This window comes from Acinonyx jubatus, chromosome B4 (genome assembly GCF_027475565.1).
Source record: "Acinonyx jubatus isolate Ajub_Pintada_27869175 chromosome B4, VMU_Ajub_asm_v1.0, whole genome shotgun sequence".
Lineage (NCBI taxonomy): Eukaryota > Metazoa > Chordata > Mammalia > Carnivora > Felidae > Acinonyx > Acinonyx jubatus.
In genome coordinates, this window is record NC_069387.1 from 47,165,102 (window position 1) to 47,192,793 (window position 27,692).

Genomic DNA, 27,692 nt, shown 5'->3' on the forward strand with positions numbered 1-27,692 from the left:
ATGAGCATGTAGCTTGTGTGAGCCATTTCTGCTGAGACGGCTCTCCCTGGATATCATTATAAAATCTCTGGGGACCTGGGAGCCTGAGGACCAGGCCCTGATTTCCAGGGTCCATAACTTACCTTGGTTCCATTCCGACTCCTCTATCAGGTGATCTATTGCAATAGTTTCCTAACTAGACTCCTGCCTTCTCTCTGACTTCAAGTCTGTTCTCCCTTTTCAACTCCCATTTTCTAAAGGATAAAGTCTACACTGCTTAGCAGGATATACAAGGCTGGTATATTTCACCTTCCACTACCCACCGAGTCATAGCCTTCCCTCTAGCTATCTCAAGCTAACAGTTTCTCAAACACACCACACTTTTCGTGCCTCCATTTGTCCGGGCGTCCCCTTATCAAATTGGTGAGCTCTTTTTAACCTCTGATCGTCACTCAGACATCATCTGCGCTCCCATTTGTTCAACAAATGTGCAAATATGTTATGTGTGCCAAACAGCAGGTTCAATGCAAAATAAAAGTACGTGCTTTGTGTCAGCAGTGTGCTCAAGAATCATCTCCCTTAATTCTCATGACAACTTTGTCACGTTACAAGGGTGCACACTCCCACATCCAAAAACTCTTGGGGGCCAGATGTTTCAGAATTCAGGGTCTTGCAGACTTTAGAACAGCAATGGAGTTGCTGTATATGACACTGCAGCCTCCATGGGGAATGTGTCATAAAGGCCCTGAAATTTCTGTAGCCTAATGTGTAGTCTCCCTAGACGAGAGGAAATAAAGACTAAACGGGCAGGTCAAGTCTACCAAACTACCAAACTGGTAGGTTTTGCTACCCAAATGAGTTCAGGTCAGGTCATATTTTGCTACTAAGTTTACTAGGGGAAAACAAAACAAAACAAAACAAAACAAAAGCAACAGCAACAAAAATTTTGAGATTTCAAAATTACAAATAAGTGATTGTGGGCCTGTACCACTACTGTCATGCTTTACAGATGAAGAAAGTGGGGCTTGGAGAGAGGGGATCATTTGTTTGAGATTTGGAGGAGCAGAGATTCAAATCAAGGCAGTGTCACTCCAAACCTTGCGCTTCAAATATATGAGTTCTGGTCTTGCCTTCCAGACCCGCCTTTTCTGATCCCTCCCACTGACAGCAGCTCCCACTGGGCTTGGGACACCCAGACTTTATGACTGCTCTTCCCTTTCTGGGTTCTAGTGGCTGCTTTATGTGCCTTGCTTCCTCACTAGACTGAGTTTCTAAAGGTCAGGGATTTTGTACCTGCATCCGTGCTTTTCCAGTCCCTGAGCCGAGGTAGCACCTCTATAAATATTTGCTGAATTTGACTAAAAGCTTTACTCAGGAACCGAGGAGAGAAGGTAATATTAGAGCTATGAGAAGTCATAAGATTACAAATGTCTGGCTTTGAGGGCTCCTGGGTGGCTCAGTCAGCTGAGCTTCTGACTGTCGATTCGGCTCAGGTCATGGTCTCACAGTCATGAGATCGAGTCCCACGTCGGGCTCTGCACTGACAGCGTGCAGCCTGCTTGGGATGCTCTCTCTCTCCCTCTCCCTCTCTATTCCTCCCCCACTCATGCTCACGCGCTTTCTCTCTCTCTCTCTCTCTCTCTCTCTCTCAAAATACATAGATAGACATTAAATAAATAAACAAATGTCTGGCTCTGTCACAAACTATACAATGCCACATAAAGAGTTAGAGGTGCAGATTTTACATGTTGAGCTGAACCCGGTAATTCTTTCCCAGCGTAACTAGCAACAGCATTCCCATCCTTTCTTTCCCACTATAGACCACCTGCCATGACACATTCACACGCCACACATTCCCCACCATATACACATACACACTCACACACTCATCAGACTTCCAGACTTCTAGCATGAAGAAAGTACCTTTCCGTAGAACATTAGTTTGGTCAGAATATTCTACATATGTAGGAATTTGCTCCACAATATACAGAGTGTCGCTGTCAAGGCTGTACTTCGGCTTTATCTTCTTCAGGTCCAGGACCATGTATTGATTGTTATAGGTGCCTGAAATATTGGGAGACATGAAGCAGAATGTGAGTATGACTCTACCGGTTAACTCAAAATCTAAACATAGGTACATGTCTAAAAGCTACTCTCTCGGGCCACTCACCAGAGTTGTACTTTGAAAAGATCTCTGCCCACTGCCTGCCACCATTTGCCATCATATTGGCCACACGGACCCTTTGCCACGCCAGGAGAGACTGGGGTACCACAAGCTTCAGTAGGGTTTTATTATACACACTATTTGTGGTCTGTAGCAATATCAAGCCACTGCTAAGAATGTAAAAGTCATCCAGAGACTCCAAAAATCCTACAAGAGAGAGAAATACACAAATCAGCGTACGTATGCCTGGTATATTCAACCCGACGTTATTAGCACAGCGCTTTGCGTACACGATGCATTTTGCAAAGAGTATTAGTTATAATGATCCTTATCTGCAGCAGGCCTCCCCTAGGTTGGGTTCAGCTCTGTGACAGTTATTTAACAGTTGCTTATAAAGATGCCAGTGAACCTCTGGCCTTAGATTCTCTACTGATAATTTTTTATTTTATAATTTGAACGATAAAAATATATTAAATCAGGACTATTCCAATTTTCAAAAATGATAAATAGAAATAGATTCCCCACTAACTAGGATTTTGCAGAACTTTTAACTAGGGAGCGATATTAATGGGGCTCATTGTTGGATAATAAGATTATGGATGCCTTCTTTCTTCTCTTTCTGCATTTCTGTATTTTCCAAATTTTACCTCGTGAGTCTACATGAGTTTTATAAATAGGAAAAACATCTACACTTACGTTGGTAAACATGGTTTTAAAATAGGATCTTGACACTTGGGTCAGTCACTGCTTTTTATAAAAGGTCGCAGCAATACGGGAAAATCAGTGAAGCCACATGTCTTTTTGAAAGGTCTGTTTTTCGCTTTATGCTTTGATAAGTGTGGTAGAAATCAAAGAATATCAGACCCAGCTATAACAATGGGAGAGAATATACTGTCACCAGCAACCAGTTGTGATGGACGAATTGTCAGTGGTGAAGAAACATCAGAGAAGGTCCCCGGTGAGAGAGTTAGAAGGAACCAAGGTAAGTATCTCCTCTGGTGTTTCCCAAACTCCCATAGGAGAGTGGAAATTTTGGGAGGCAGAGGCAAAAACAAACAAACAAACAAACAAACAAACAAACAAAAAACCATTGGAAAATATAGTTGGCCAAAGAAGACATACAAATGGCCAACAGACGCATGAAAAGATGCTCAACATCACTCATCATCAGGGAAATGCAAATCAAAACTATAATGAGATATCACCTCACACCAGTCAGAATGGCTAAAATCAAAAACACAAGAAACCACAAGTGTTAGTGAGGATGTGGAGAAAAAGAAACTCTCACGCACTGTTGGAATGCAAACTGGTGCAGCCACTCTAGAAGACAGTACGGAGGTTCTTCAAAAAGTTAAAAATAGAACTACCCTATGATCCGGTAATCTCACTATAGGACATTCACCCAAAGAATACAAAAACATTAATTCGAAGGGACGTACGCACCCCTGTGTTTATTGCAGCCCAAATGTGCATCAATAGATGAACGGATAAAGAAGTGGTATATATGCATACAAGGGACTATCAGCCACAAACGAGAATGAGATCTGGCCATTTGCAACGACAAAGATGGAGCTAGAGTGTATTATGTGAAGTGAAATAAGTCAATGAAAGAAAGACAAATACCACATGCTTTCACTCACATGTGGAATTTAAGAAACAAAACAAATGAACAGAGTGGGGTGGTGGGAAGAGACAAACCAAGAAACATTCTCTTAACTATACAGAACAAACAGATGGTTACCAGAGGAGAGGTGGAGGGGCGATGGGTGAGATAGGTGATGGGGATAAGAGTATACTTACCTTACTGAGCACTGAGTAATGTATGGAATTGTTGAATCACTACATTGTACACCTGAAGCTAATATAATATGATATAATACTGTATATTCACTACACTGGAATTAAAAAAGAAGAAAATATAGTTGGACAGTCATTCGTTTATTCACTCAACGAACAAGCTATCGTGCCTCCGCTTTAGGCCTGGTAGGGTTAGGTAAGGTGCAAATAATGGGATCACTTGAGGCTAAAGATAAGCCTTCAGAGCTGCAGCGGGAGTCCGAAAGCCTACATTTTAGTTCCCTGCTTCACAACTAGCAAATTTGGCACTTCTCATTTAGCTTCTCCGTTCCTTACTCCCTTCCTCTGATAACCTGGGACTAAGTGATCATTCAGCGCTAACAGTACTTTTAATTTCTGGAAATTTCCGAGTAGAAAAGTTACATGATGAGAGCAGTGTCCAACCAGCTCATGATGAACCTCCACAAGGCTGTCATTAGCCTATACAGAAGTTTGCATAACAGAAGGTTGCACACTCCAGGTGCTTAATGAGTGGATGCCACACTTGAATGGACTTTAATGGGCAAAACTCCTCTTGGTAGATACGGCCTAGACATTGGATGCATGGCTTCACAAGCAAAGTGTGGGATGGATTTCAATGACCATTCATTCACCTCTTAAGCTGGGGTCATTTTGCAGTGTGCAAACTATACAACCACACCTGGCATTCTCGGGTAAGCCCTCTGCTACCGAACCTCCATAGGGTGGAAGGTTGTACTTCTGGCCTAATAAACTTATGAATTCACTCCTTGTAGCAACCTCCATGAACACAAGAGGGCAGGCATTCTTTAATATGTATGAGTGACGGACTAGTACTAACATGTAAGGAGCAGTGGTTCATTCAAGAGCAACACTTTATTAAAGATGGAAAAATGTAGGCTGCCCAGAGTTCTGGAACAAAGAGAATGAACTGGCTTGCAGCACAACTCTAGTTAAGAAGGTTAATTCTATAGTTTGGAGTTTAAGATGAAATAAAAAGGAAAAGCTGAGTGGGAACAAAGCCCTAAAACATGACAAGAGAAACAAATGTTCTTTGACGATGTAAAATCATATTCTTGCTTTTATCTGCCATTAGCAGCTTTGAAAGGCAGACTATTTTAAATCAGGAGAAACTCAAGTTTGAAAGTCAGCCAGCAAATAACATTTCATAGGAAGCTGACTGCTGAATTTAATTAAGAAATCAAAGGGGACCCTGACAGTTAATAAATCTCAGGACTTAAAAATCGCTTGAATCACAAAAATAAACAGTGACCACTCTCCTCTGATGCCATTTAGACCCATTGGTTAGCACCACCCAGAAAAATGTACCCTTATTGTCCCATCAGGTGCATTTAAAGTGTGCCCATTCTCATATTGCATTAATTAACTGCTCCAAAGCTCCAGACCAAACACACTCATTTTTTCCAGAAGAGTAGAATCGGTGTTGACCAAGAACATAAATAACCTCCAACTCAGCATCAGTAGTCTGGATCGTGCTGCATTTCTTCACCCCCTCCCCCCATATTCTCTGCAATGTGACTTTGTAGAATTTCCCATCAAAAGATGTCTGGGTCCCCAGATCCTAGATCTGGGCTGGATTTGGCACTTACTTTGGCTAACGGAATGTGCCAATTCTGAGTCTAGGCCTCAAGAGACCTTGCACATTTCTGCTTACTCTCCTGTAACCCTGTTACTCCTGTATATGAGAGACCGCGTGGAGGAGGACCGACCCTCTCAGCCAAGGCCAAGTTCTAGCCGGCCAACCCCCAAATGTGCAAGGGAGTTCTTCCAAGGTCAGCAGAGCTGCCCACCCCCCACCCCCCCCAGACAACCACAGATGCAGGAATGTGACCAGCTGAGTTGTCTAGAAAGAGCCACTTAGATGACCTGTGGACTCAAGAGCAATACTAATCACAAATTGTTTCCAGCCACAAAGTTTTAGAGGTTATTTTTTTCCCACAGAAAAAGCAAACTGATACAATAACTATCTGATTACACAGTATATTTTGTTTTGAAATGTCTTACTGCCCTTTGATTTAACACAGGTGGCTGTGACCCTGTGGGAACTCTCTTTTCCCTCCTTTTTTTTTTTTTTTTCTTTTAAGAAAAAAACAAAATAACAACTTTGTATCATGGTCAGCCTCTCTGCTCAGCTTCTTCCCACTGCTGAAGAGGGACGGTGCTCAGCCCCAACTGGGCTCTCTGCCTTCTCTAAACCAGTGTGATAGATAATCAGTCAGTAAATTACTGTCCATCACACATGGACTATATCCCATGCACCACGCAATAATTCCCAGCTCACACTGTATCAGAATCCCCTCAGGAGCTTTCCCAAAAGGCTCACACCCAGACTGCCCTCCCTGCTCCCCTCGCCTGCCCTCAGAGGCTCCACCAGAACCCCTGCTCCAGGGTTGCTGCCTGAAGCAGGAGACCCCTCCTTCCCCGCTCTCAGGAAGGGAAGCCGGTGGGGCTCTCTCATATCCCAGGACACAAAAGCCCTCAGCCATTTATTTTGCCTACTCAACAAAGGCCTCAGCCTTTCCCCCCTTCCAGAATGGCATTTAGTGAGAAGCAATCTCCGCTTCTTCCAGCGATTATCGTTCAGTCAACGAAGTATTTATTTGAGCACATTTCTGCCTAATCCTGCAGGAGGAATGTGATCAATGGAGGAATCACACTATCGTATATTCAAGCACATGAAGGCGGTACTGTGGGGTCTGAGCATCCTGCAGTGGTCCACATACAGGAATTGGCAGGTCTCTTAAAGATTATTTAGAGTGGCTATAAAAAAGTTGGCTTTGGGGGCCCTGGGTGGCTCGGACGGTTAAGTGTCTGATTCCGGCTCACGTCATGATCTCACTGGCTCGTGAGTTCGAGTCCCACGTCTGGCTCTGGGCTGACCGCTTGGTCAGAGCCTACAGCCTGCTTTGGATTCTGTCTCCCTCTCTCTCTGCCCCTCCCCTGCTCACGCTCTGTCTTGCTCTGTCTCTGTCTCTCAAAAATAAAGAAACGTTAAAAAACTTAAAAAAAATTTTTTTAAAGAAGTCAGCTTTATATTTAATCAACATTCTGTTATCATCTACATCAAAATGAAATGTTTTTCTTCAACAATGAATTATCTTATTTACTTTATATTAATTTGTTCACTGTTTTCTTTTCCATCTATCCCATAGCCTGTAAGCTCCATTAGGGCAGGGACTTTTTCTGTCTTATTCACTCCAGCACCAAGAAGAGGATTTGACACATAGTAGGTGCTCAATAAATAACTGTTAAATCTAAGGAAGAAAGAGAAGACAGTAGTGACTCACATTGACTGTGTACCTACTATATACCAGATACCTTGCTTTAGAAGGATGGATACCATCATTTGACCTTCACAAAAAGAGGTCTTCGATGAGCTCTTTTTAAAAATACACAGCTATTATGGGGCGCCTGGGTGGCTCAGTTAGTTAAGCACATGACTTCAGCTCCGGTCATGATCTCAGATCGCGGGTTTGAGCCCCGTGTCAGGCTCAGCTTGGAGCCTGGAGCCTGCTTCGGATTCCGTGTCTCCCCCTCTCTCTCTGCCCCTCCACTGCTCACATTCTCACTCTCTCAAAACATTAAAAATAAAACAAAATATGCATCTATTTAAAGCTAATAAACAGCATTTTCAGGAATAAATCTAAGATTGACTTTCAACACATGCCTTTCCCACTGTACCTTAAGCCTGACAAATGTGATGGAACAGGCATGTACTCATGCAAAGGGCAACAACACCGTTTAACACACACGATGGAGCAACTGTAGTAGAAACAATGAAAAAGAAAGTGAGTCATGGGGAGTTGCAGGCTTAAGCAAGGTGGAGTAGGGGACAATCACCTTATGAAAACCATGGAAAGTAACATAGAGTTTTTAGAAGGATAGAAGGGAGGAAGTTTCCTGAGCAAGATGGAGAGGGACAGGTATGGCCTGGGTGAAGACATCAGCGTCCTGGGTTGGTGCCAGAGAACAAAAGAAAGGCACTTAAGAAAACAGAAATGAAGTGTTGTAAAATCTATCCACCATGCTTCGGAATACGTGCCCTCATTCTACTTGTATTTCTTTTCCTCCCTTGATTCTACTTCTTTTTTTTTTTTTTAACATTTATTTATTTATTTATTTATTTATTTTTTAGAGACTGAGAGAGACAGAGCATGAGCAGGGGAGGGGCAGAGAGAGAGGGAGACACAGAATCCAAAGCAGGTTGCAGGCTCTGACGCATCAGCACAGAGCCTGACGTGGGGCTCGAACTCATGAACCGCGAGATCATGACCTGAGCCGAAGTCGGACACTTAACTGACTGAGCCACCCAGGCGCCCCGATTCTACTTCTTAAAAGGCAGAAGACATAAATCTTGGCATATATTAATTCGCAGATTGTTTGTATATGTTTCAGCTTTATGACTAAAGTATCTGAGATAAAAGAGGTAACATGAAACTGGCAAAAGTAATTATAGCACACTAAGTTGGCAATTTTGTACCTTAGGAAAGTAAATAACCTTATGGACTATGAGGGAGGTAACTACATTTTCTTGGAACTTTGAGACCATCCTTTCTTATTCCTGTGCACCTACTTTCAAGCACTTGAGCTTAGTACGAGAAAAGGCTGAGCAAAGTCTGTGCGGCAGACCAGTAGAGCCACCGGAGTCTCAGTGGATGGGCTTGGATCCGGGATGTTAGAACCACCCGGTGTGTTTGTTACAAATGCTTCAGCCCAGACCACCTGAATAAGAAGTGGATGGATGGCACTTTGGAATTTGCAATTTTAGCCAGCTCCCCTGGGGATTTTAAGTCTAAGGTGGGGGGGGGGGGGGTGCGAGGGTGGTGATGGGATGTCTGGCTATTATGCAAAGTAGGAATGCCTGCAGGCTTGGTGAGACACAGTGTATTCCAGAGAGCCTCACGTCTGGATAATTAAGCTGGAAGCCTCAGCCTCTTAGGAATCCTTGATTAAAAGACTCTGAATAGATTCCAGCTTTTGTTCAGTGAAGAGCTCTACCCACATGGTAAGCCTGGAGGGCCTTTGAGCTCCTGGCTCTTTTTCAGTTTTAACCATTTAACTTAAAAGAACACTGAACGGGGCACCCGGGTGGTTCAGTCGGCTAAGCCTCTGACTCTTGATTTAGGCTCAGGTTCCGACTTCACAGTTGTGAGATGGAGCCTCGTGTCGGGCTCCTTGCTGACAACCTGGAGCCTGCTTGGGATTCTCTCTGCCCCTCTCCTGCTTGCACTCTCTCGCTCTCAAAATAAGCATTCTTTATAAAACTCTTTTAAAAAGCACACTGAACCATTGCTGAAATAACAACCAACAATAGATATTTAAAACTCAGATAATATTGTGTTTGAACTCAGTCTCCAGCCAGGTCTAGTGATTTTGAGTATGTTATTTAACTTTTCTGAACACGTTTTTTTTTTTTTTCTTTTTTCTTTGGAAATGCAGATACAATACCCTCCTTTGTTAGGTTTTCATGACAGTTAAATGACATCACACAGACGAAATGTTCAGCACAGTGTCAGTCACATTGGCAGGCTCATAAGTAGGAAATAAACAAATATTGTTTTTTCTTTTTATTTCAATAACAAGTTGAGCACAAACAAGTTAATAGTAGTTTAGTTAAAACTTGGGTGCTGCCTAAATCCCATAAAACTAGTTAGGGTCTGGGGCACCTGGGTGGCTCAGTCAGTTAAGCATCTGACTCTTGATTTTGGCTCAGGTCGTGATCTCATGGTTCGTGAGATCAAGCCCTGCATCTGTGCTGCCAGTGGAGAGCCTGCTTGGGATTCTTTCTCTCTCTCTCTCTCTCTGCCTCTCCCTCGTGCTCTCTGTCTCTCAAAATAAATAAACTTAAAAAAAAAACAAAAACAACTAGTTAGGTCCTATACATGTCATTTATAATCAGGGTGGCCACAAAAGAGTGGCTTCAAGGTCCAGCTCTGCGCTAAACATCGGGAATGCATATGAAATGCCTTGATAACAATTCCTAAATATCTTGGACTCCTGCTTTCAAATCAAAGATGTAAAAAGGAGAGCAGTACTAGAGAGAAGATGATGTTTTAGGCAGCCCCCACCTCCACCTTTTACTTGGCTTACCCCTCTCTCCCCTTGCAGTTCCTGCTATGTCCACATGGGAATACATCATCCATTGTCTATTGTCTCTCACCTTTTCTTTTTTCTTCCCATTCTCCTTTTTCCCTTCCTTTCTTTCCTTCTTTCTTCCTTCTCAGCTTCCATAAATATTTAGTCAATGATTACAACGTGCAATGCCATGTGTTGCCTCTGGGGCCACAGGGTGAATGTGGAATAAATGAATATTTATTGAATATTTATTGAATTAATGAAGAAATTATGCTTCAGGTCCTGGGGCAGCTTGAAGGAAAGACAGCTTACTCATAACAGAAGTAAATAAGAAAACAAGAACAAAAACCTGGAGGTTTTTATCTTTTTCCACAAAGATATGTGGAAAGTCTCCAAATTTGGGGAAATTAAACAATATACTTCCAAGTATAAGAAAACAAGAACAAAAACCTGGAGGTTTGTTATCTTTTTCCACAAAGATATGTGGAAAGTCTCCAAATTTGGGGAAATTAAACAATATACTTCCAAGTAAGTCATTGATTAAAGAAATTATGTGAGAAATTATAAAATATTAAACTGAATGAAAATGAAAACAAAACATACTAAAATTTGTCAGATGCACTGAAAGCAGTGTTTAGAAGGAAATTTATAGTCTTTATAAATTTAATTCATATAGTAGAAAGGAACAAAGATAAAAATCAATTATCTGAGATTCTACCTTAAGAAGTTAGAAAAAACAATTTAAGTGCAAAGCAGAAAAGAGAAAATGATAAAGATAAGAATGGAAATCAGTGAGAAGGAAAAATGAGCAAACAATAGGAAAGAAATCAATGAAAATAAAGTCTGGTTATTGGAAAATACCAATAAAATTGACACACCTCAGGCTACAGTGAATACAAAAAAGATCATACATGATTAAAGGGACTTAGCTACAGATCCTACAGATAATAAAAGACTCATAAAAATATTATAAATAGCTTTATGTCAATAAACAGGATAACCTTAAGAAATTAACAAGTTCTTTGAAAGACAAATTTTTAAAACTGGTTCAAGAAGAGTTAGAAAACCTGAATAGTCCTTTATCAACAAAAAAAACTGAACTCATTGTTAAAAACTCTCCAACAAAAAACCCCATGTTTAGATGGTTTAACTGATGAGTTCTATTAAAGATTTAAGAGAAAAAGTATTACCACTCCAACACAAACTCTTTCAGAAAACATAGAAGAAAAACATAATTCCAAACTCAGATTATGAGGACAGGCTTACCATGATACCAAAACTATCACAAGAAAACCATAGACAATATCTCTCATGAATGTAAATGAAAAAATTCTTGACAAAATATTAGTAAGTTGAATAAAAAATAAAAAGAATAATATGACTAAGTGGAGTAAACCCCAGGAGTGCCAAGTTGGTTTCATATCTGGAAGTCAATCAATGGAACTTAACACATTAATAAAGGAGAAAAATCATATGATCATTTTAATGGAAGCTGAGAATTTCACAAAAATGCATTAAACAAAAACATTCAACAAAATAGGAAGAGGGGAAATCCTTTTTAAACTTATAAAGACTATCTCCAAAAACCTACAGCAAACATCACACTTTATGATAAAAGACTGAATACTTCTCCCGTAAGATCAGGAACTAGGCAAGGATTTCTATGCCACTTCTAGTCTACGTTGTCCTGGAGGTCTTATCAGTGCACTCATGCAAGAACACAAAGACACCCAAGGGAAGTTATGCAGAGATGGCATGATTATGTATACAGAAAAATCCCAAGAAATCTACAAAGTTGTTAGAACTGACAAGTGAATTTAGAGAAGTCTTAGGATACACAGGAAATATATAAAAATATTATGTTTCTTTATTGGGGAGGTTTTAAAATGTCCACAAATTCTTGGACACTCTTCCCTTTAAAAGGTCGATTCTGATGTCCTTTCCTTGTGTGTGGGCTGATCATACTAATGTGCCTCTAAAGAATAGAACGTGGTGGAAGTAACAATAGATGACTTCTGAGACTAGGTCATAATAGGCATTGCTGCTTCTGTCTTGTTCTTTTGGATCACTTGGTCTGAGGCAAGCCAGGCATCTTGTCATGAGATTACTGCAGCAGTCCTGTGGAGACGCCTAAGTAGAGGGGAACCAATGTCACCTTGTCAACCATGTAAGTGAGTCACCTTGGAAGTGTATCCTCTTGCTTCAGTTAAGCTATCATAGATTTCAGCCCCTCACTCTTTGAGTCTTCGGCAGAAGCCCCAGATATAGAGAAGTAGAGACAAGCCATCCTCACTTGTGCCCTAATCTAAAGTCCTGCTCCACAGAAACCATGAGACCTGCTGCAAAGGCCTATTTGTGTCGCAGAGCAAGATTCTCAAAAGCCTTTGTGAGGGCCAGGCCCGACCTTCCTCAGAGAACTGCAGAACACGAACACGAGGGACAGAACCTGCAGGGGGTGAGGTGACTGCCCAGGGGACCAATACTGGAGCTACACACAGTAAATTCACTTGTTGCTTCCTCTTTTGCCCTCAGGAAGCAGGGCCGTGCCAGTGAGAACAAGGCGAAAGCAGAGGTCTACATACATGCATAAGCTTGAGGGTAAGAGCAGCCTTCGATAGCCTAGAGCCCTGAACACATGCTGTGTCTAACATGAGGGCCACCTCAAATCATCATGTCGCTAATATTCTGTCAGCTTGGTCATGCAGAAAATATACCGTGAGGGCCAACAGGAAGGATCTACTCACCAGGACTACCTCATAGGCTTGAGTCCCAGAGCTCCTCATGTTGATGAGCACCATCTTGTTGCACCCACATATAGGTAGAGGGAGAGGGGAGGAGCTCTCATAAAAGGGACATCCAAGGACCAGGACCCACATGGGTTCCTGTCTAAGCTTAGCCTCACCTGGATGGCTCTGCTCATCTGGCTAGTACTGGGCACTAGAAGGATATTTTGAAAATTTCTGGAAAACACAGGGGACACAGGCCAGTGCCGGGATATCCCAGTACTGCCAACTTGGCTGTTCTTGGGGCGCTGGAGGGGGACTTAGAAAAGTTTGAGGAAGGCACTTCAAAGCTGGGACATCACTCACCTGGGCCTAAGGGTACTACTGAGGTTTACTAGCATACTTGTGGGGTACTTTTGGCTTTCTCGGGAAATTTCATGTTAGTATCTTCAGCTGAAATAATTTCCCCAAAGGTAAAGGAAATTCCTACTCAGTTTTTAAAAAACAGTCTGAAAAAAGTATGAAAGTATCAAGCGACCAAGTCACCTAATCCTTTCTAGATTAAGACGGGGGTTATTATTTAATTTGTTTCCTTGACATAACCACCTCCAGTTTTACAGAGTCACCTGGAGCTCTTGCAAACACAGAGCATGGGACTGACTTAGATTAAGATTGGTTTAGATTAAGGCTGAGGGTGCTGGATTACTACTGTTCCTTCTGTTCTTCTCGGCTGGAGTACAGCTCTGGGAGTGCCCTTCTGACAATTCTCATGAGGTCAATGCCCCTCAAAGATTCTGGCTAGGACAGTGGGAGCACACAGAAATTCACGAATTGCTATAGTAATTCAGCAGTCATTTTTGATACTGTTTTCTTCTTGAAGATGGATATCAGTCTTCCATGCACCTATTTACTGACCATCTAAAAAACATTATGTGGCTTGAATCACCTGGATTATTGCCTCGGACTTCGAAATGTCCTGTCGGCAGACTCTCTCGTCTTCTCTCGTGGACCAGGTAATTCTAAAATGCAAGTCTACGAATGTCACTTCTACCCCTCATCACTTTAATGGTCTTGAATTGTCCCCCATTCCCTCTTTCTGGCCTTCTCCACTTTTTTTCTTGCCTACAGGCCTTTATACATGCTGTCTGTTCCACATGGAACATCATCACCCCATTGTCCCCATTTGCTGGCCAACTTACATTTGTCTTTGTGCCTCAACTTCCATTTTACTTTCTCTTGGAAGCTATCTCAAACTCTCCAAACTAGTTCTCCCTAGTATTACACAAACCATACTTTAATCGTTTTTTAAAAATGTGTCTCTATCTTTCACCAGAATGCAAATTTTGTTAGAATACGATCTGTATCTGTCCTGTTTCTCATCATACATACTTTGCCTAACACGGCAATTTCATAGAAAATTGTAGATGAGGGGTGCCTGGGTGGCTTGGTCGGTTAAGCGTCTGACTTCGGCTCAGGTCATGATCTCACGGTCTGTGAGTTCGAGCCCCACGTCAGGCTCTGTGCTTACAGCTCAGAGCCTGGAGCCTGTTTTGGATTCTGTGTCTCCCTCTCTCTCTGCTCCTCCCCTGTTCATGCTCTGTCTCTCTCTGTCTCAAAAATAAATAAACGTTAAAAAAAATTTTTTTTTAAAGAAAATTGTAGATGAATAAGTAAATTACATAATGTTTACAACTTGATGAAGTAAGCCTTTATATTAGTCTCATCCTACAGATAAAAAAAGCTGAGGCTCGCCAAAGTAAAATAGATTTTATACGGTGTGGAAGTTTAGCAGCTGTCCGAGGTCTACCATTTTCCTTTTTGGAAACCTCAAAACAAAAAAAATGTCTTTGTGTCTTGAAGTGTTAGTGTTTGTCATGCCAATAATGGTGCATGGTGGTCACTTCTACAGAATTGGGCAATGGTGTCATGATATAGTGTAAAAGTATGGGTAGGTGCACTTGAATTCTTCAGAGTTATTTGTATCTTTAGGATTATGGTATCTGTACCATCCCAGTTACTGTCATGTTTAACATGTGCCTCAGCCAAGTCACAAATATTTCATGACTTGCTATTTCTGTTCTGTCTCAGTAATTCTTAATATCCTTGCTCATATCACAAAAGCCTCCATGACCTAACTGACACCACACTCCTAATCCACTCAATCTCCTCCACCAAAAACAACAATAAACAAAACAAGCCACCGAGCTTTGTTCTGGCATGAAGTTCATGGCAAAGTTTAGCTCCATATGTATTGGATGAATCCAATGCAGCTGATCCTTCAGTCGAACAATTCTTTGTAATAGAAATAAGATCCTACACGTTTTTCATGTTTTCTGTTGAGAACAAAACTCCAGTTAAAGAAAATATGAATCACTTTGCTATACCAGCTCCTGTAAAAAACACGTTGGGGTCAAAAAAAAAAAAAAAAGTCTTGTTTTCTCTCAGTTTAAATGCTCTAAAAAATCTCTATTATCTATGTATCTATCTATTCTGGAAAGATATGTACATATATGCAAATGTCAACAGAGTTATACATTTTATAGGAAATCCCTCCATTTCCTTCCCCATCACTACCTTTGGAATCCAGGATTGTTAAGACTACAGAGAAACACTATTCTGTAGACACTCTGAAGCAGTGCAGGTAACATCTGAACATTGCATTTTATTGCAAGTAAGAAGAAGAATATGAATATTTGACTAGCCTCAGTCTCTTGCTGTCCTTAAGTTTCAGTCTAAAGGAACACAAAGAATCAAAACACGGTCTGTCTCCAAGAGAGGAGTCCCAAGTCCCCCTCAATACTAAAAAAATTAAGCAAGCAGTGATGAAGAAGAAACCGAAGTGTTTTCAAAGGAAGGATGAGGTGATAAGGACAGAAAAATATTGAGTTATGCCACTGATCAGAATTCGTAATAGGAAGGTATTAATACCAGGAACAATAATACCAGAAAGGGCAATAATACTCTGACAAAGGTAGATAGATACAACCGTTGGTTGGTATAACCACTTTGTAAATTACAAATGTATAATTAAAGGTCAAAAGTGTCCACCTTGTATCCACGCTGGACTCTTATATGTCTGGTGAGAATTTTCCTCTTGCATTTACCCATGATGTTCCCTGACAAGGTTGCAAACCTGCAGCTGAGGGCGTCATTCCCGCTAGCAGACATGCTTTGTTGGGTTCACACAGTGGGTTTTATTCATTATATCCATATTTCTGTCTTCAGAAGTTGGAGGATCTGGCAACACTGACTTCCATATTGCTGGGTGACAACAGTCAGTGGGAGCTCAGCAGGTGGCCGCCTTCCAAGGGGTCTTGTGTTTGCTACAATTGTTTTCACTTTCATTTTCTTATACCACGTCCCCCACCCTTTATTCATTTTACCTCATCTGCCTGGCCCCTTTAAGAAAGGAGCTTGTAACTCCCACTCCACAGAGGCTGTCCCTCCCGCCCATGTCCACCTGTTCAAGTTCAAGTCATCGCTGATGGTTCATGGCAAGTGTCATCCTCTCTTTCCTTCCCCAACAATCCAATGTGAGCTGACCGTCTTTTGATTACTCACAACATTCCTTGCATATTTTTTGTAGCCCACACAGTACCCAGTAATATTATTATCTGTATTGTACTTATCTTGCTAGTGTAAGGATTTGGAAGCTTACACATTCATCCATCCATTCAGCAAAAATTGATTAAGTTACAAGGTGCCAAACACTAGCTTAAGTTCTGAGGATGTTGTGACGAATAAGAGAAAGAAACCCTCAAGGAGATGTTGAGAGCAGGATCTCTTTTGCCTATCTTGGCTTCCACTGCAGAGCCTCGGAAAATGCCTTGTACCTCAGTTGGCATTTGTTGAACTCAATTTTTGGCACCTATTAACTGATCACACGATTCTATTAAATAGAAGCATTAGAGCTATATTTCTTCAAAAAGCATTCAGAAAATCAATCGTCATTAACGTATACCAACCCCTAAAGATTTCTTCCCCCATTCCGGTTACTCCAAATCACCAAGGTTTTATCCTGAAATAGTACTCCGAGTACTCAGATGTCCCTCGAAATTTATTTACCTGGGTAACTGCTGAAAGAGAGGCGACTACTGCTCGTGTCTTTATCATTGATGTTGAAGTCCCAGTGTTTATATATCCTGAGCATGGCTGCATACGTGTACCAGCTTGAGTGAGCAAAAAAGACGTTCTCAAATCCAGGAAGAACCTACAGCCAGAATCATAGTGAATGATGCAGAGGTATACAGATAACTGACTACAAGTGTAGGAAGCATAGAGCAATTGTGTCAATTTCGCTATTCACTGCCGTATTTATTATCGGGAAATATGGCCAAGAGCACAAAATTCACCTTTAATGTGCGCAAAAACAGACAGACTATCCTTCAAGCATCCAGAAGGGAAGACTGTGGGAGTGGGAGGGGCAGGTTCACATAGCACGGGAGGAATGGTGGAAGAAACAGAGCTAACATCATGTACTTCCAACACCCTCCATCAGTTTCTTCCTGTTCTTAACTTCTAGACAGAGGAGCCATAAGCTGATAATAGGGCTGTAGCCAGGGGTGATGAGATGTTGCCACACTTGGGCTGCCATACGGAAAAAGTCTGTGTGTTCCAGAACAAGGAAAGAGAGAGGCAGCTTTGTGTCTCACCTTAATAAGGGCAGAGCAATGTCCCATGTCCCATCTCTTAAAAACCTTCAAGCTGGAATTTGTTGTGGGAGAAACTGAGGGAATCAGATCCAAAAGATCTCCAATGGCATTCAGGAACTGAATCTGGAACAGGGTCATAGGCTGGGGAGAGACAAAGAGTACTCTTACCAGTGATTCGTGGCAGTAGGATGCCATTTTCTAGTTTCCCCATTGTCAGGGATACCCTCGGTTATTCCTTTGCCAAGGGTCCCTAATGTAACAAATGCATTCGATTTTCTCGTAGCTTATAAAATAGCTATTATCTTAGGGTTTATAAAAGATGCTTTAGCATGTGTTGATACCCAAAACACTAGTGATATTTAGGGCCAAATAATTCTTTTTGGGGGGCTTGTGCATTGTAAACTATTTAGCAGCATCCCTGGCCTCTCCCCGTTAGATAGCAGTTAGCACCCTCCCAGTCTTGATCACCAAAAGTGTCTCCAGGCATTGCCAACTCTGCCCTGGAGGGACATTGCTCACGGTTGAGAATCACTGCTTTACAGCAAAATATTCAACTAAGACACTTTTTAATTTTTTTTTATTATTTTTAAAAAATTTTTCTTAATGTTTATTCATTTTTGAGGGGGCAGAGACAGAGCATGAGCAGGGGAGGGGCAGAGCGAGAGACGGAATCTGAAGCAGATTCCAGGCTCTGAGCTGTCAGCGCAGGGCCCTGTGCAGGGGTGCAACTCATGAACCTCGAGATCATGAGCCGAAGTCAGATGCTCAACCAACTGAGCCACCCAGGCGCCCCATGACGCTTTTTGATTTTGTGTGTTTAATGTAGAACTAACTGACTTGACATTTACCCCAAAGCAATGGTCAGACCTGAACGTGAACTTAGTGCTAGAGAGCCCTGCTCCACCAAGAGTTAATCGACCAGAGTAGCCAGGGGCCGAGCATCTTACAGAAAAATTGTTTTGTTTTTTTTTTTCAACGTTTATTTATTTTTGGGACAGAGAGAGACAGAGCATGAACGGGGGAGGGGCAGAGAGAGAGGGAGACAGAATCGGAAACAGGCTCCAGGCTCCGAGCCATCAGCCCAGAGCCTGATGCGGGGCTCGAACTCACGGACCGCGAGATCGTGACCTGGCTGAAGTCGGACGCTTAACCGACTGCGCCACCCAGGCGCCCCAGAAAAATTGGTTTTTAGGCGGACTTGGTGACAAGACAAACACAAATGACATTTTAACAAAAAAACAAAAGTGAAAACCAGAAACTGATTATTTGTTTATACACATATTCTCTCTTTTTTTTTTGTTCTTTGACTATATAACACTTGCATTATTAAAGATTTAAAAAATTATAATGAGATTTATAGTGGAATTTTGTTGTGTTGATTTCTGTGTATATTTCTAGACTTTTTACAGTGTTTTATGGATACATTAAAAATTTTTTTTTCTAATGTTTATTTATTTTTGAAGGAGAGAGAGAGAGCGTGAGCAGGGGAGGGGCAGAGAGAGAAGGAGACACAGAATCTGAAGCAGGTTCCAGGCCCTGAGCTGTCAGCACAGAGCCCGACGCGGGGCTCGAACTCACGAGCTGGGAGATCATGACCTGAGCTGAAGTTGGACAACTAATCAACTGAGCCACCCAGGTGCCTCTACAGTGTCTTATAAACACATTTTTAAACACATGGTAGTGTATTATATGCTTCAGTCTTTGATTTTTCTCTCTTCATATTTTTCACTTGTTTGGAGGAATTTTCCATAATTAGATGTAAAAATCTTCCTCATTCTCTTGAAAAGGACTTTAGTGAACGGATACATTATATGTTAACCAGTATTATACTGATGGACTTTCCTGTGGTTTCTAGTCTTTTGCTATTATAAACAGTGTTACAAAAATCAATCTTGGACACATCATTTCATATGTGTGTGAGTCTTTGTGTAGGATAGATACCTAGAGGCAGTTTTGATTTTAATAAATATTTTGCCAAGTTGTCTACAGAGGGCTTATTTCAACAGACACTCTTACAGCCTCAATGACATATTAAACATTGAGTTTTTTTTTTTTTCCAATTTGATAGGTGAAAAACAGTACCTCATTCTTTTTTTTTTTTTTTTTAAAGCCTATTTATTGACTTTGAGGAGTGGGGTAAGGGCAGAGAGAGAGGGAGAGAAAATCCCAAACAGGCTCTGAGCTGTCAACACAGAGCCCAATGCACGGTTTGAACCCACGAAATGCGAGATCCTGACCTGAGCCTAAATCCAGGGTTGGATGCTCAACTGACTGAGCCACCCAGATGCCCCTTAGCAATTCTTTTGTTATGAGTGAGGCAGAGCATGTTAAAAAACGTTTGAATTTTTTTGTGTGTGTGTGAACTGTTCATATGCCTTATTTATTTTTCTTATTCTTTTTCTTATCAACTTTTAGGAGTTCTTTAAATATTAGGGAGATTTGTTCATTGTTTGATATGAATTGCAAATATTATTTTCCAGTTTTTAATTTGCCTTTAATTTTTTGCCTTTATTTTTAAGAATGATATCATACTTATGAAAGGATAAAGATCATATGCACAATTTAAGAAGAAATAATGAAAAAGACCACTAATGAACCCATCTCACAGTTTGGGCAATAGAACATTAGCTGTGCCTCAGAAACCTCCAATCTCATCTCTGTCCTTCCTTATTTATCAGTAGTAAGCACTATGGCTCATTACCCTCTTTTCTGTTACTTTATCATCTATGTACACATCCATAGACAGGCTATTTTTAAATTTGCTTGCTTTTGAGTTTGTACAAATAGAATCATACTGTGTGCATTCTTCTGCTCAACATGATTTTTTTGGACATGTATCAATGTTGGTAGTGTGGAAACAGTTCATTCATCTTCATTCATATAAGGGTATATAGTATCGTGATATACTTATGAACATTTGGGATATTTCCAGTTTGTAGCAAAATAATGGTACTGTGAACTTTTATGTACGTGGACCCCCCCCCCCGCCCCCCATGGGCAAGAATGTCGTTAATCTCTGGATTTGCCAGGTTGTAGAATATATATCGTCTTTAAATGTCTTGAGTAACATCCAATTCTTTTCCAAAGCAGTTGGGACAATTTACTCAATCCAGTAGTGGTTAAGATTCCCCACTTCTGGTGTGTAATAGGATGTCATTGAGGTTTTAATATATATTTCTTTGAAATTAAGCATTTCTCCACATGCTTATGGGCCATTTTGGTTTCCTTTCCTGTGAAATTCCTGCTGATAATTTTGCCCATTGCCCATTTTTCAACTGGGTATTTTCTTTTTAAAAATTTATTTGTTCTTTGTGTATTTCAGATACAAATCCTTTGCTGGTTAAATGTATTTCAAATGTTTTCCCTTGGTTTGTAGCTTATCTTTTCCCTTTCTATATAGTGTGTTCTGATGAAAAGAAGTTTATTTTAATTAGCTGAATTTATATTTTTCTTCACGGCTAGTGTTTTTTTGCTTTGTTTGAGATGCTGTTGCTTGCCCTAAGTCATAGTCTCCTAGGGGATGATGCTCAGTGCTACGGGGTCAATGCTATTCTATTTCTAAGCCTTTTCAAGGGGCAAAGCAAGAAACTATGCGTTTTTTTTTTTTTTTAAGGAAGCTAAAAGTAATGATTTCCTACCTATACAACTTTAAAAACTACAAGGTCTTGACTTCACTGATTTTTCTTATGCTGAAAATCTTGATAGTCAACATAGTTATTTGTTTTATAAATATATTTGCTTTATAGTTAGTTACTATATCTAACTGTATCAAATTTCAAAATGATAACATCAATATTATTGCTAAAGTGACATTACTGGATACAGTTTAAGGTTTATTTTGGTTTTGGTGGTTCTTCTTGTCCTTAGAATCTATCCCATTAAGGATGTACCCTAGTAACTGTGTTCCGGTCACTGGAAATAACTGCTGTCTGCATGGTTACGCTATCAACTTGACATATAGTTAGACATATTCATGTCCATTCATTTTAAAATTTTAGGGACTGTTTTTCTTCTATGTTATTAAATTTTGTTTTATAGTTATGAACAGCATTCACATGGTTCTAAAGTCAAATGTTTAAAGATACATTCAGAGAAATGTACCTTTCATTCCTGTCCCTTTCACTCTTTTCTTCTTTTTTTATAGATAATTTTTTTTTAGTTTTAGTTTTATTGTTTCATTGTTGTTTATTCTTGGAAAATTAAGCAAATCTATCTATCCATCTCTCTATCATCATCTATCTTATTTCCATATCTTATGTAAAAAGTAGCAAATAATTTACACTGGTCTTCACCTTACTTTTTTATTTATTTACTATTTTTATTATTTTTTAATGTTTATTTATTTTTGAGAAAGAGAGAGAGAGACAGTATGTGAGCAGGGGAGGGGCAGAGAGAGAAGGAGACACAGAATCCAAAGCAGGCTCCAGGCTCTGAGTTATCAGCACAGAGCCCGACATGGGGCTCAAACCCATGAATCTCAAGATGATGACCTGAGCCGAAGTCATGTGCTTAACCAACTGAGCCACCCAGGCACCCCACTTTTTTATACTTCATAACAGAATAACAGATCCTGAACATCACCCTGTAGCAGTATTTGGAGATCTCCCTCATTCCTGTTTACAGCTATGTCATTTACACAGCTAGTCTTCTATGTATTTGGTTGTCTTTGGTCTTTTGCTCTTACAAATTATCTGCAATGACAAGGCTGGCCCATATGCCATACTGAACTTTTGTGATAATCCTAGAAGTGGCATTGCTGGATCAAAGGGTAAATGAGCATATGATTTGGGTACTGAGTGCCTAATTTTCTCTCCATAGAGAATATACCATTTTGTATTCCTACCAATATTTTGAGAATTCCTAACAGTATTTTTCACCTTTAGCCTTGCCAACAGAGTATACATTCACATTTTAGAACTTTTGCCAAATTGATAAGTGAGAAAGTATGTCTCAGTTATGGTTTTAATTTGCATTTCTAAACTTATGAGTAAGGCTTGGTTTATATGATTAACAATTTTTTGCATCACATTTCTATGAACTATATTTTGTATATTTTTTCCAGTGTGTATACATATGCCCAGTTGAGTGTGTGTGTGTGTGTGTGTGTGTGTGTGTGTGTGTGTGTATTACCCCCAGGAAACAAAATCTTCATAGTTTTTGGGAATATATTAAGTGTACCTTTGAATCTTCGATTATTCAATAAAGCTTTTCAAGATATTATTATGTGTGCGTGTGTGTGTGTTTTGTAGAGGGTGGGAAGCATAGAATTTGTACATTTAGACATTTTGCCTTAAAAATTATATCAACAAAAGTAGCAGCTGTATTAGGTTAAACAGCCAGAACATTCATTCAGTATATTCTTTACCCTACTCCAGAGCACAGGATTATGAAAGAAATTAAGAGATAAAGAGACTGTGTGTTAAGCTTGAATTTTATGGCAGACACTGAGTCAGGTGCTAGCAATATAACATGATAGTGCCTGTGTACAAGAAATTAATGTGCTAGTCCTAATTTGATCTGCTTCTAAGTTAGATTGTTATTTTATTTATTTATTTATTTATTTTTAACATATGAAATTTATTGTCAAATTGGTTTCCATACAACACCCAGTGCAAGATTGTTATTTTAAAGATAATTCTCAATATTCTTGCCATACCGTATAAATTCTGAGTAGCTTTTTAAAAATCTTACCTTTGTCTTTTCTAACATAGCCCTCTTCATGGCTCCTACATACAATCCATCCATTTGTGTCACAACATAGCCTGTATGTCTCCAAAATGGGTCATCCTTGTAATATTTGATGTTTTTCCGGGTCCACTGATCTTGCTTCCTGCAAGAGAAATTAGATTTGCACTAGGATTCTTCATGGTTGCTCATCCAAAGCTAAATTCAACCCAGGCATTTACAGATTATATATTCAGATAGTTATGCTAGTGTAATTTAAATTCTGGACCTTACAACATTCCAATCACTTATTGATTTGACATAACTTTGCATACCGAAAGCTTTTCTGATTTGTTCAGGCTATCTCTACATCAATCTTAAATACTTTTTTTTCTAACATTTATTCATTTTTGAGAGAGAGAGAGAAATGAGCAGGGGAGGGGCACAGAGAGAGGGAGACACAGAATATGAAGCAGGCTCCAGGCTCTGAGCTGTCAGCACAGAGCCCAACGAGGGGCTCAAACCCACCAACTGCAAGATCATGACCTGAGCCAAAGTCGGATGCTTAACTGACCGAACCACCCAGCGCCTCTCTATATCAATCTTAGAATACAAGGTCATTGCTTCATGGGATCTAGTCCAATAATTTTTAATGATGCTCTGCAGGACGTTAGATTTGATGAAGGGGTTGCTTAGTGTATGATTTGGAGGGTCAAACCAGAGTCCTTTTGTCCCCAAGTTAATCACAGCCACAAACATAAAACAAATCCCACGTATAAAACAAATAGAAAAGAAGTCTGAATATTGAGAATTGTTAGCTTCAGAAAGCTTTATCAAAACTTTATCAAAATGGAAATGTTTTCAGAGTTATGTTGTGAATTAGGACTAGATAACAGCTGGTACCTCAGCTAGGATTAGTCACCAGGCCCATGAAACCGAAGCACCTTAGGGAGGAGGATAGGTGATCCCTAAAGGAGTGGGGCCCTTAGGTGGAGGCAGTCCCGGCATTTAACTTTGCCTTCCTTACTCTCATGGTGGCCTCCTCCAGCTGTGCCGGCAGCCGATAATGATATTCAACGTGACCTTTGAATGATCCCAAGTTAGAGGACATGCTGTGTGGGCATGCTGTAGAGGACAGCCAGTTTTCACGTCATTACCAAAAAGTGCTATACCTTACTACAAGACCAGCTCTGGAGTCCTGCCTAAGAGCCAGAAAAGGACATTGGCGAAGGAAAAACTGCTGTTTGCAATGACAGATTCAGGCCCTGTAGTGTGAATAACAAGAGGAAAGCTATTCTACATACTCCATAAAATCTTGCACCTTATCCACGATGGAAGGTTTCTTAATCAGCTGTGGGTAGAGGTTAACGAAGTGGTCATACATGTGTCTGAAACAACAGAAAAAAAATGGTTGCATTTCTGTTTTTCTCCTTAGAGTAGTCCATCACAGTAAATTACACAAATTTTTGACTAACTAGAAGGTCCCTTATTGCAAACCTTCCCCATCTTTTTAAAAATCAAGCGCACAATTTAAAATTAAGAAATATATAGAAAAGCATATATAATAAAATGAACACACAATTAAAAATTGAGAAATATACAGAAAAGCATATATAATAAAATCAACACCCAAGTATCTCTACCCAATTTCATTAAAATCATTGTATTTTGCCATGTTTGGCATATAGTTTTAAGCAGAAATAAACATTAGATAGAGTTGAAACCCCTGTGTACAGTTCTCTGACACTAATTCCACACGTTTCTTCACAGAGGTAACTCCAATCTTGAACTGGTGATTTATTTCTATCATGAATGTTTCTGTACCATCACTAAGTATAGATTTAACAACAAATAGTATACAATGGTACTTATAGTTAATTTCATACTATACTGTAACAATTCTGTCAACACATTTCTTACAGGTTTTATTTGAGAGAGAGAGAATGAGTGGGGAAGGGGCAGAGAGAGGGAGACACAGAATCTGAAGCAGGCTCCAGGCTCCGAGCTGCCAGCACAGAGCCCAACACAGGGCTCAAACCCACAAACCGCGAGATCATGACCTGAGCCGGAGTCAGGCTCTTAACTGACTAAGCCACCCAGGTGCCCGTCAACACATTTTGGAAGAAATGCATTATCTTCTGCAGTTTAAATTTATTATTTTCATCTGCTGATAGCATTCACGGTCTGACTATATAAGAGTTCATGTATGCAACCAGTTTTCAACTTTTCGCTATCATAATGCAACTTCAAACACTGTTGTAATGTCTTTCCTCACGTATTTGCATGTTCTTCTAGAATATATATAGCACATATGAAAGTAGGATTGCCGGGGTGAATATTCTCGATATTTATAGTTACTATATATTGCCAAGTTGTTCTCCATGGTGACTGTACCCATTTATATTCCCATTAGCTACAGATTAGACTTTGCCTTGCTCTGCAGTCTCACCCACACTTGGTGTGGTCAGACTTCTAAATTTTCAGCAATTTAGATTGGGTTTACATGGCTTCTCATTGTTTTTAATTTTCATCCCCCTCGCCTCCACAAATATTGGCTCTTTCGGATTCTTTATGTTAAAACTTAATTTAAAAAATAAAAATAAATAAAACTTTCAAAACTTAAATGTGTCTCATATGCTGTCAACATTTTTAATTGATATAATTAACATACAGCATTGTGTAAGTTTAAGGTGTACAATGTGTTCATTTGATCCATTTGCTTATTGCAATATGATTACCACTGTAGCATTAGTTAAAGCTTCTTTCACATTACAAAATTCCTTCTTTTTTTGTGGTGAGAACAATTAAGTTTGTCTTGTAACAACTTTGACATTTATGATACAGTATTGTTGACTATAATCACTATGTTGTGCAGTAGATCTCCAGGACTTATTTATCTACTGGTTACAAGTTTGCACCCTTAAACAACATCTCCCCAGTTAATTGGTGAAAATAATCCCCTTACATTCACTGTGATTGAATATGCGTGGATGTATTTCTACAGTCTTTTCTGTTTTCTTTCTTTGACCTCCTTTTTACTTTTTCCTCGTTTATATACCATTTTTACTATCCTTCTTTTTACTTCTGCTAATTTAAAAGCCGTGAGATGTATTTCTCTTCTTTTATGATCACTAACATTTTTAGAAACATTCATCACTATGAATTTTCTTATGAAGCCTAAGTGAATTTTCTATTTTTCTCCTCCTCCGAACATGATTCATATGTTAACAAGTTTTAGCTGCCCATTGACACCCCATCATGTTTATGTTCACAGACTTAGTTTTACCCTTTTAATAAAAAATTTTCTATGAAAGTTTTTTAACTTTTACAGTGAAATTTTATTAACATTGCTCTTCTTATATTAACTATTGCTCATTATATCCCAAACTTTCCCTCCTGCTATTCTTGTTAACATGTATCTTATTTAGTTTCATAGAAGTTTGTGGATGATCAAACATTTTAATTTATATATCTGAAAATATCCTAATTTTGCCCTTGCTCTTAGGTGATTTAAATGGTTTTAAAATTTAAGCTATTTTCCTGTAGTACTTTTAAGATATTATTTTCATATCACCTTTCATTTTATTGTTGCTGATGAGAAATATGCTGTCAGTTTAGCTGAGACTCCTTTGTAGTCAATGTGTTTTCTTTCTAATAGCTTGTAAGATGATTTATCCCCAATTTTCTGTAGTTTCACCCACTACATTGCAGTGCTTTCCAACTAAGGACTTAGGTCTTTTTAAATTTTGATAAATTCTCCACTATTACTGTGTCAATTATTGCTTATCTGTGATTTCTTCCAGTCTCTTTTTCTGGGACTCCTAACAGACTTACGCTGGAGTTTCTTAATCAAACTGTTCTAACAACAGCTCTCTGAGCATTTTTACCCTTTATCTTACCCTTGGGAAATGTTTTATGTAAACTCCTCAATACTGATTTCTGATTTCAGATTTTATTTCTCTGATTGTGAATTTGGGGACTTTTTTCCCTATGGAATATTGCAAGTGTATCTGTAATTGAACCAGCACGTGAATGATTTGGTTCTTGTCCCCCCCACCCCCACCCGATCCCAAGCTCATGGTTTCTTATAATCTGAAGCCTAGCATGCATATCAGCACAAGTTATTCTGTGGCCTTTTCATTTTATACAGTCAAAAGCAGCAAGGTTGCTTCGGTTCAGCCCTGACTCAGCTCACTGAAGCACTGAGGCCTTCACGCATCAGCAGGGGTGATGGTCTCTGGCTATTTCATGCCAAAGGCCCAGCAGATCCACACTTCATCACTTTGTTTTCCGCTCCATTTCTGCCTCAAAATATGTTTAATCTTGTTTTGGGGCCCACTGTATTCCTATAATGCTTTCTTTCCATATATTGTATCTACCTTTTGCTACAAGTTTGGAGCAAAGTGGGTAAATTGTGAACCCCTTGCACTCTCTGGACTGCAAGTTTATCTCAGGTCTCAGTTCTGGTTTTTATTTGATACAGGAGGTGACTCAGATTTACAGGAACAGAAATTCGGCTCCCCGTACGTTGGAACTTTAGATACCCTTTATCTAGCAATCTCCAGAACTGGAACTGCTAAAATGAAAATCGTTTTATTG

The 27,692-nt window shown here is 39.8% G+C and overlaps 1 protein-coding gene across 2 annotated transcripts in view; it reads right to left on the minus strand.

Annotated features, from left to right (window-relative positions):
• The window catches only part of PLBD1 (phospholipase B domain containing 1), a 54,268-nt gene that overhangs the window by 5,020 nt on the left and 21,556 nt on the right, over positions 1-27,692 (minus strand). For both annotated transcript variants that reach the window (XM_053225853.1, XM_027035613.2), the window contains 6 exons: positions 24,398-24,481; positions 23,121-23,259; positions 17,430-17,570; positions 16,843-16,987; positions 2,150-2,350; positions 1,903-2,043 (listed from right to left, as the gene is read on the minus strand). In XM_053225853.1, coding sequence (XP_053081828.1) covers positions 1,903-2,043; positions 2,150-2,350; positions 16,843-16,987; positions 17,430-17,570; positions 23,121-23,259; positions 24,398-24,481 — 851 coding nt within the window. The remainder of the gene's footprint in view (positions 1-1,902; positions 2,044-2,149; positions 2,351-16,842; positions 16,988-17,429; positions 17,571-23,120; positions 23,260-24,397; positions 24,482-27,692) is intronic.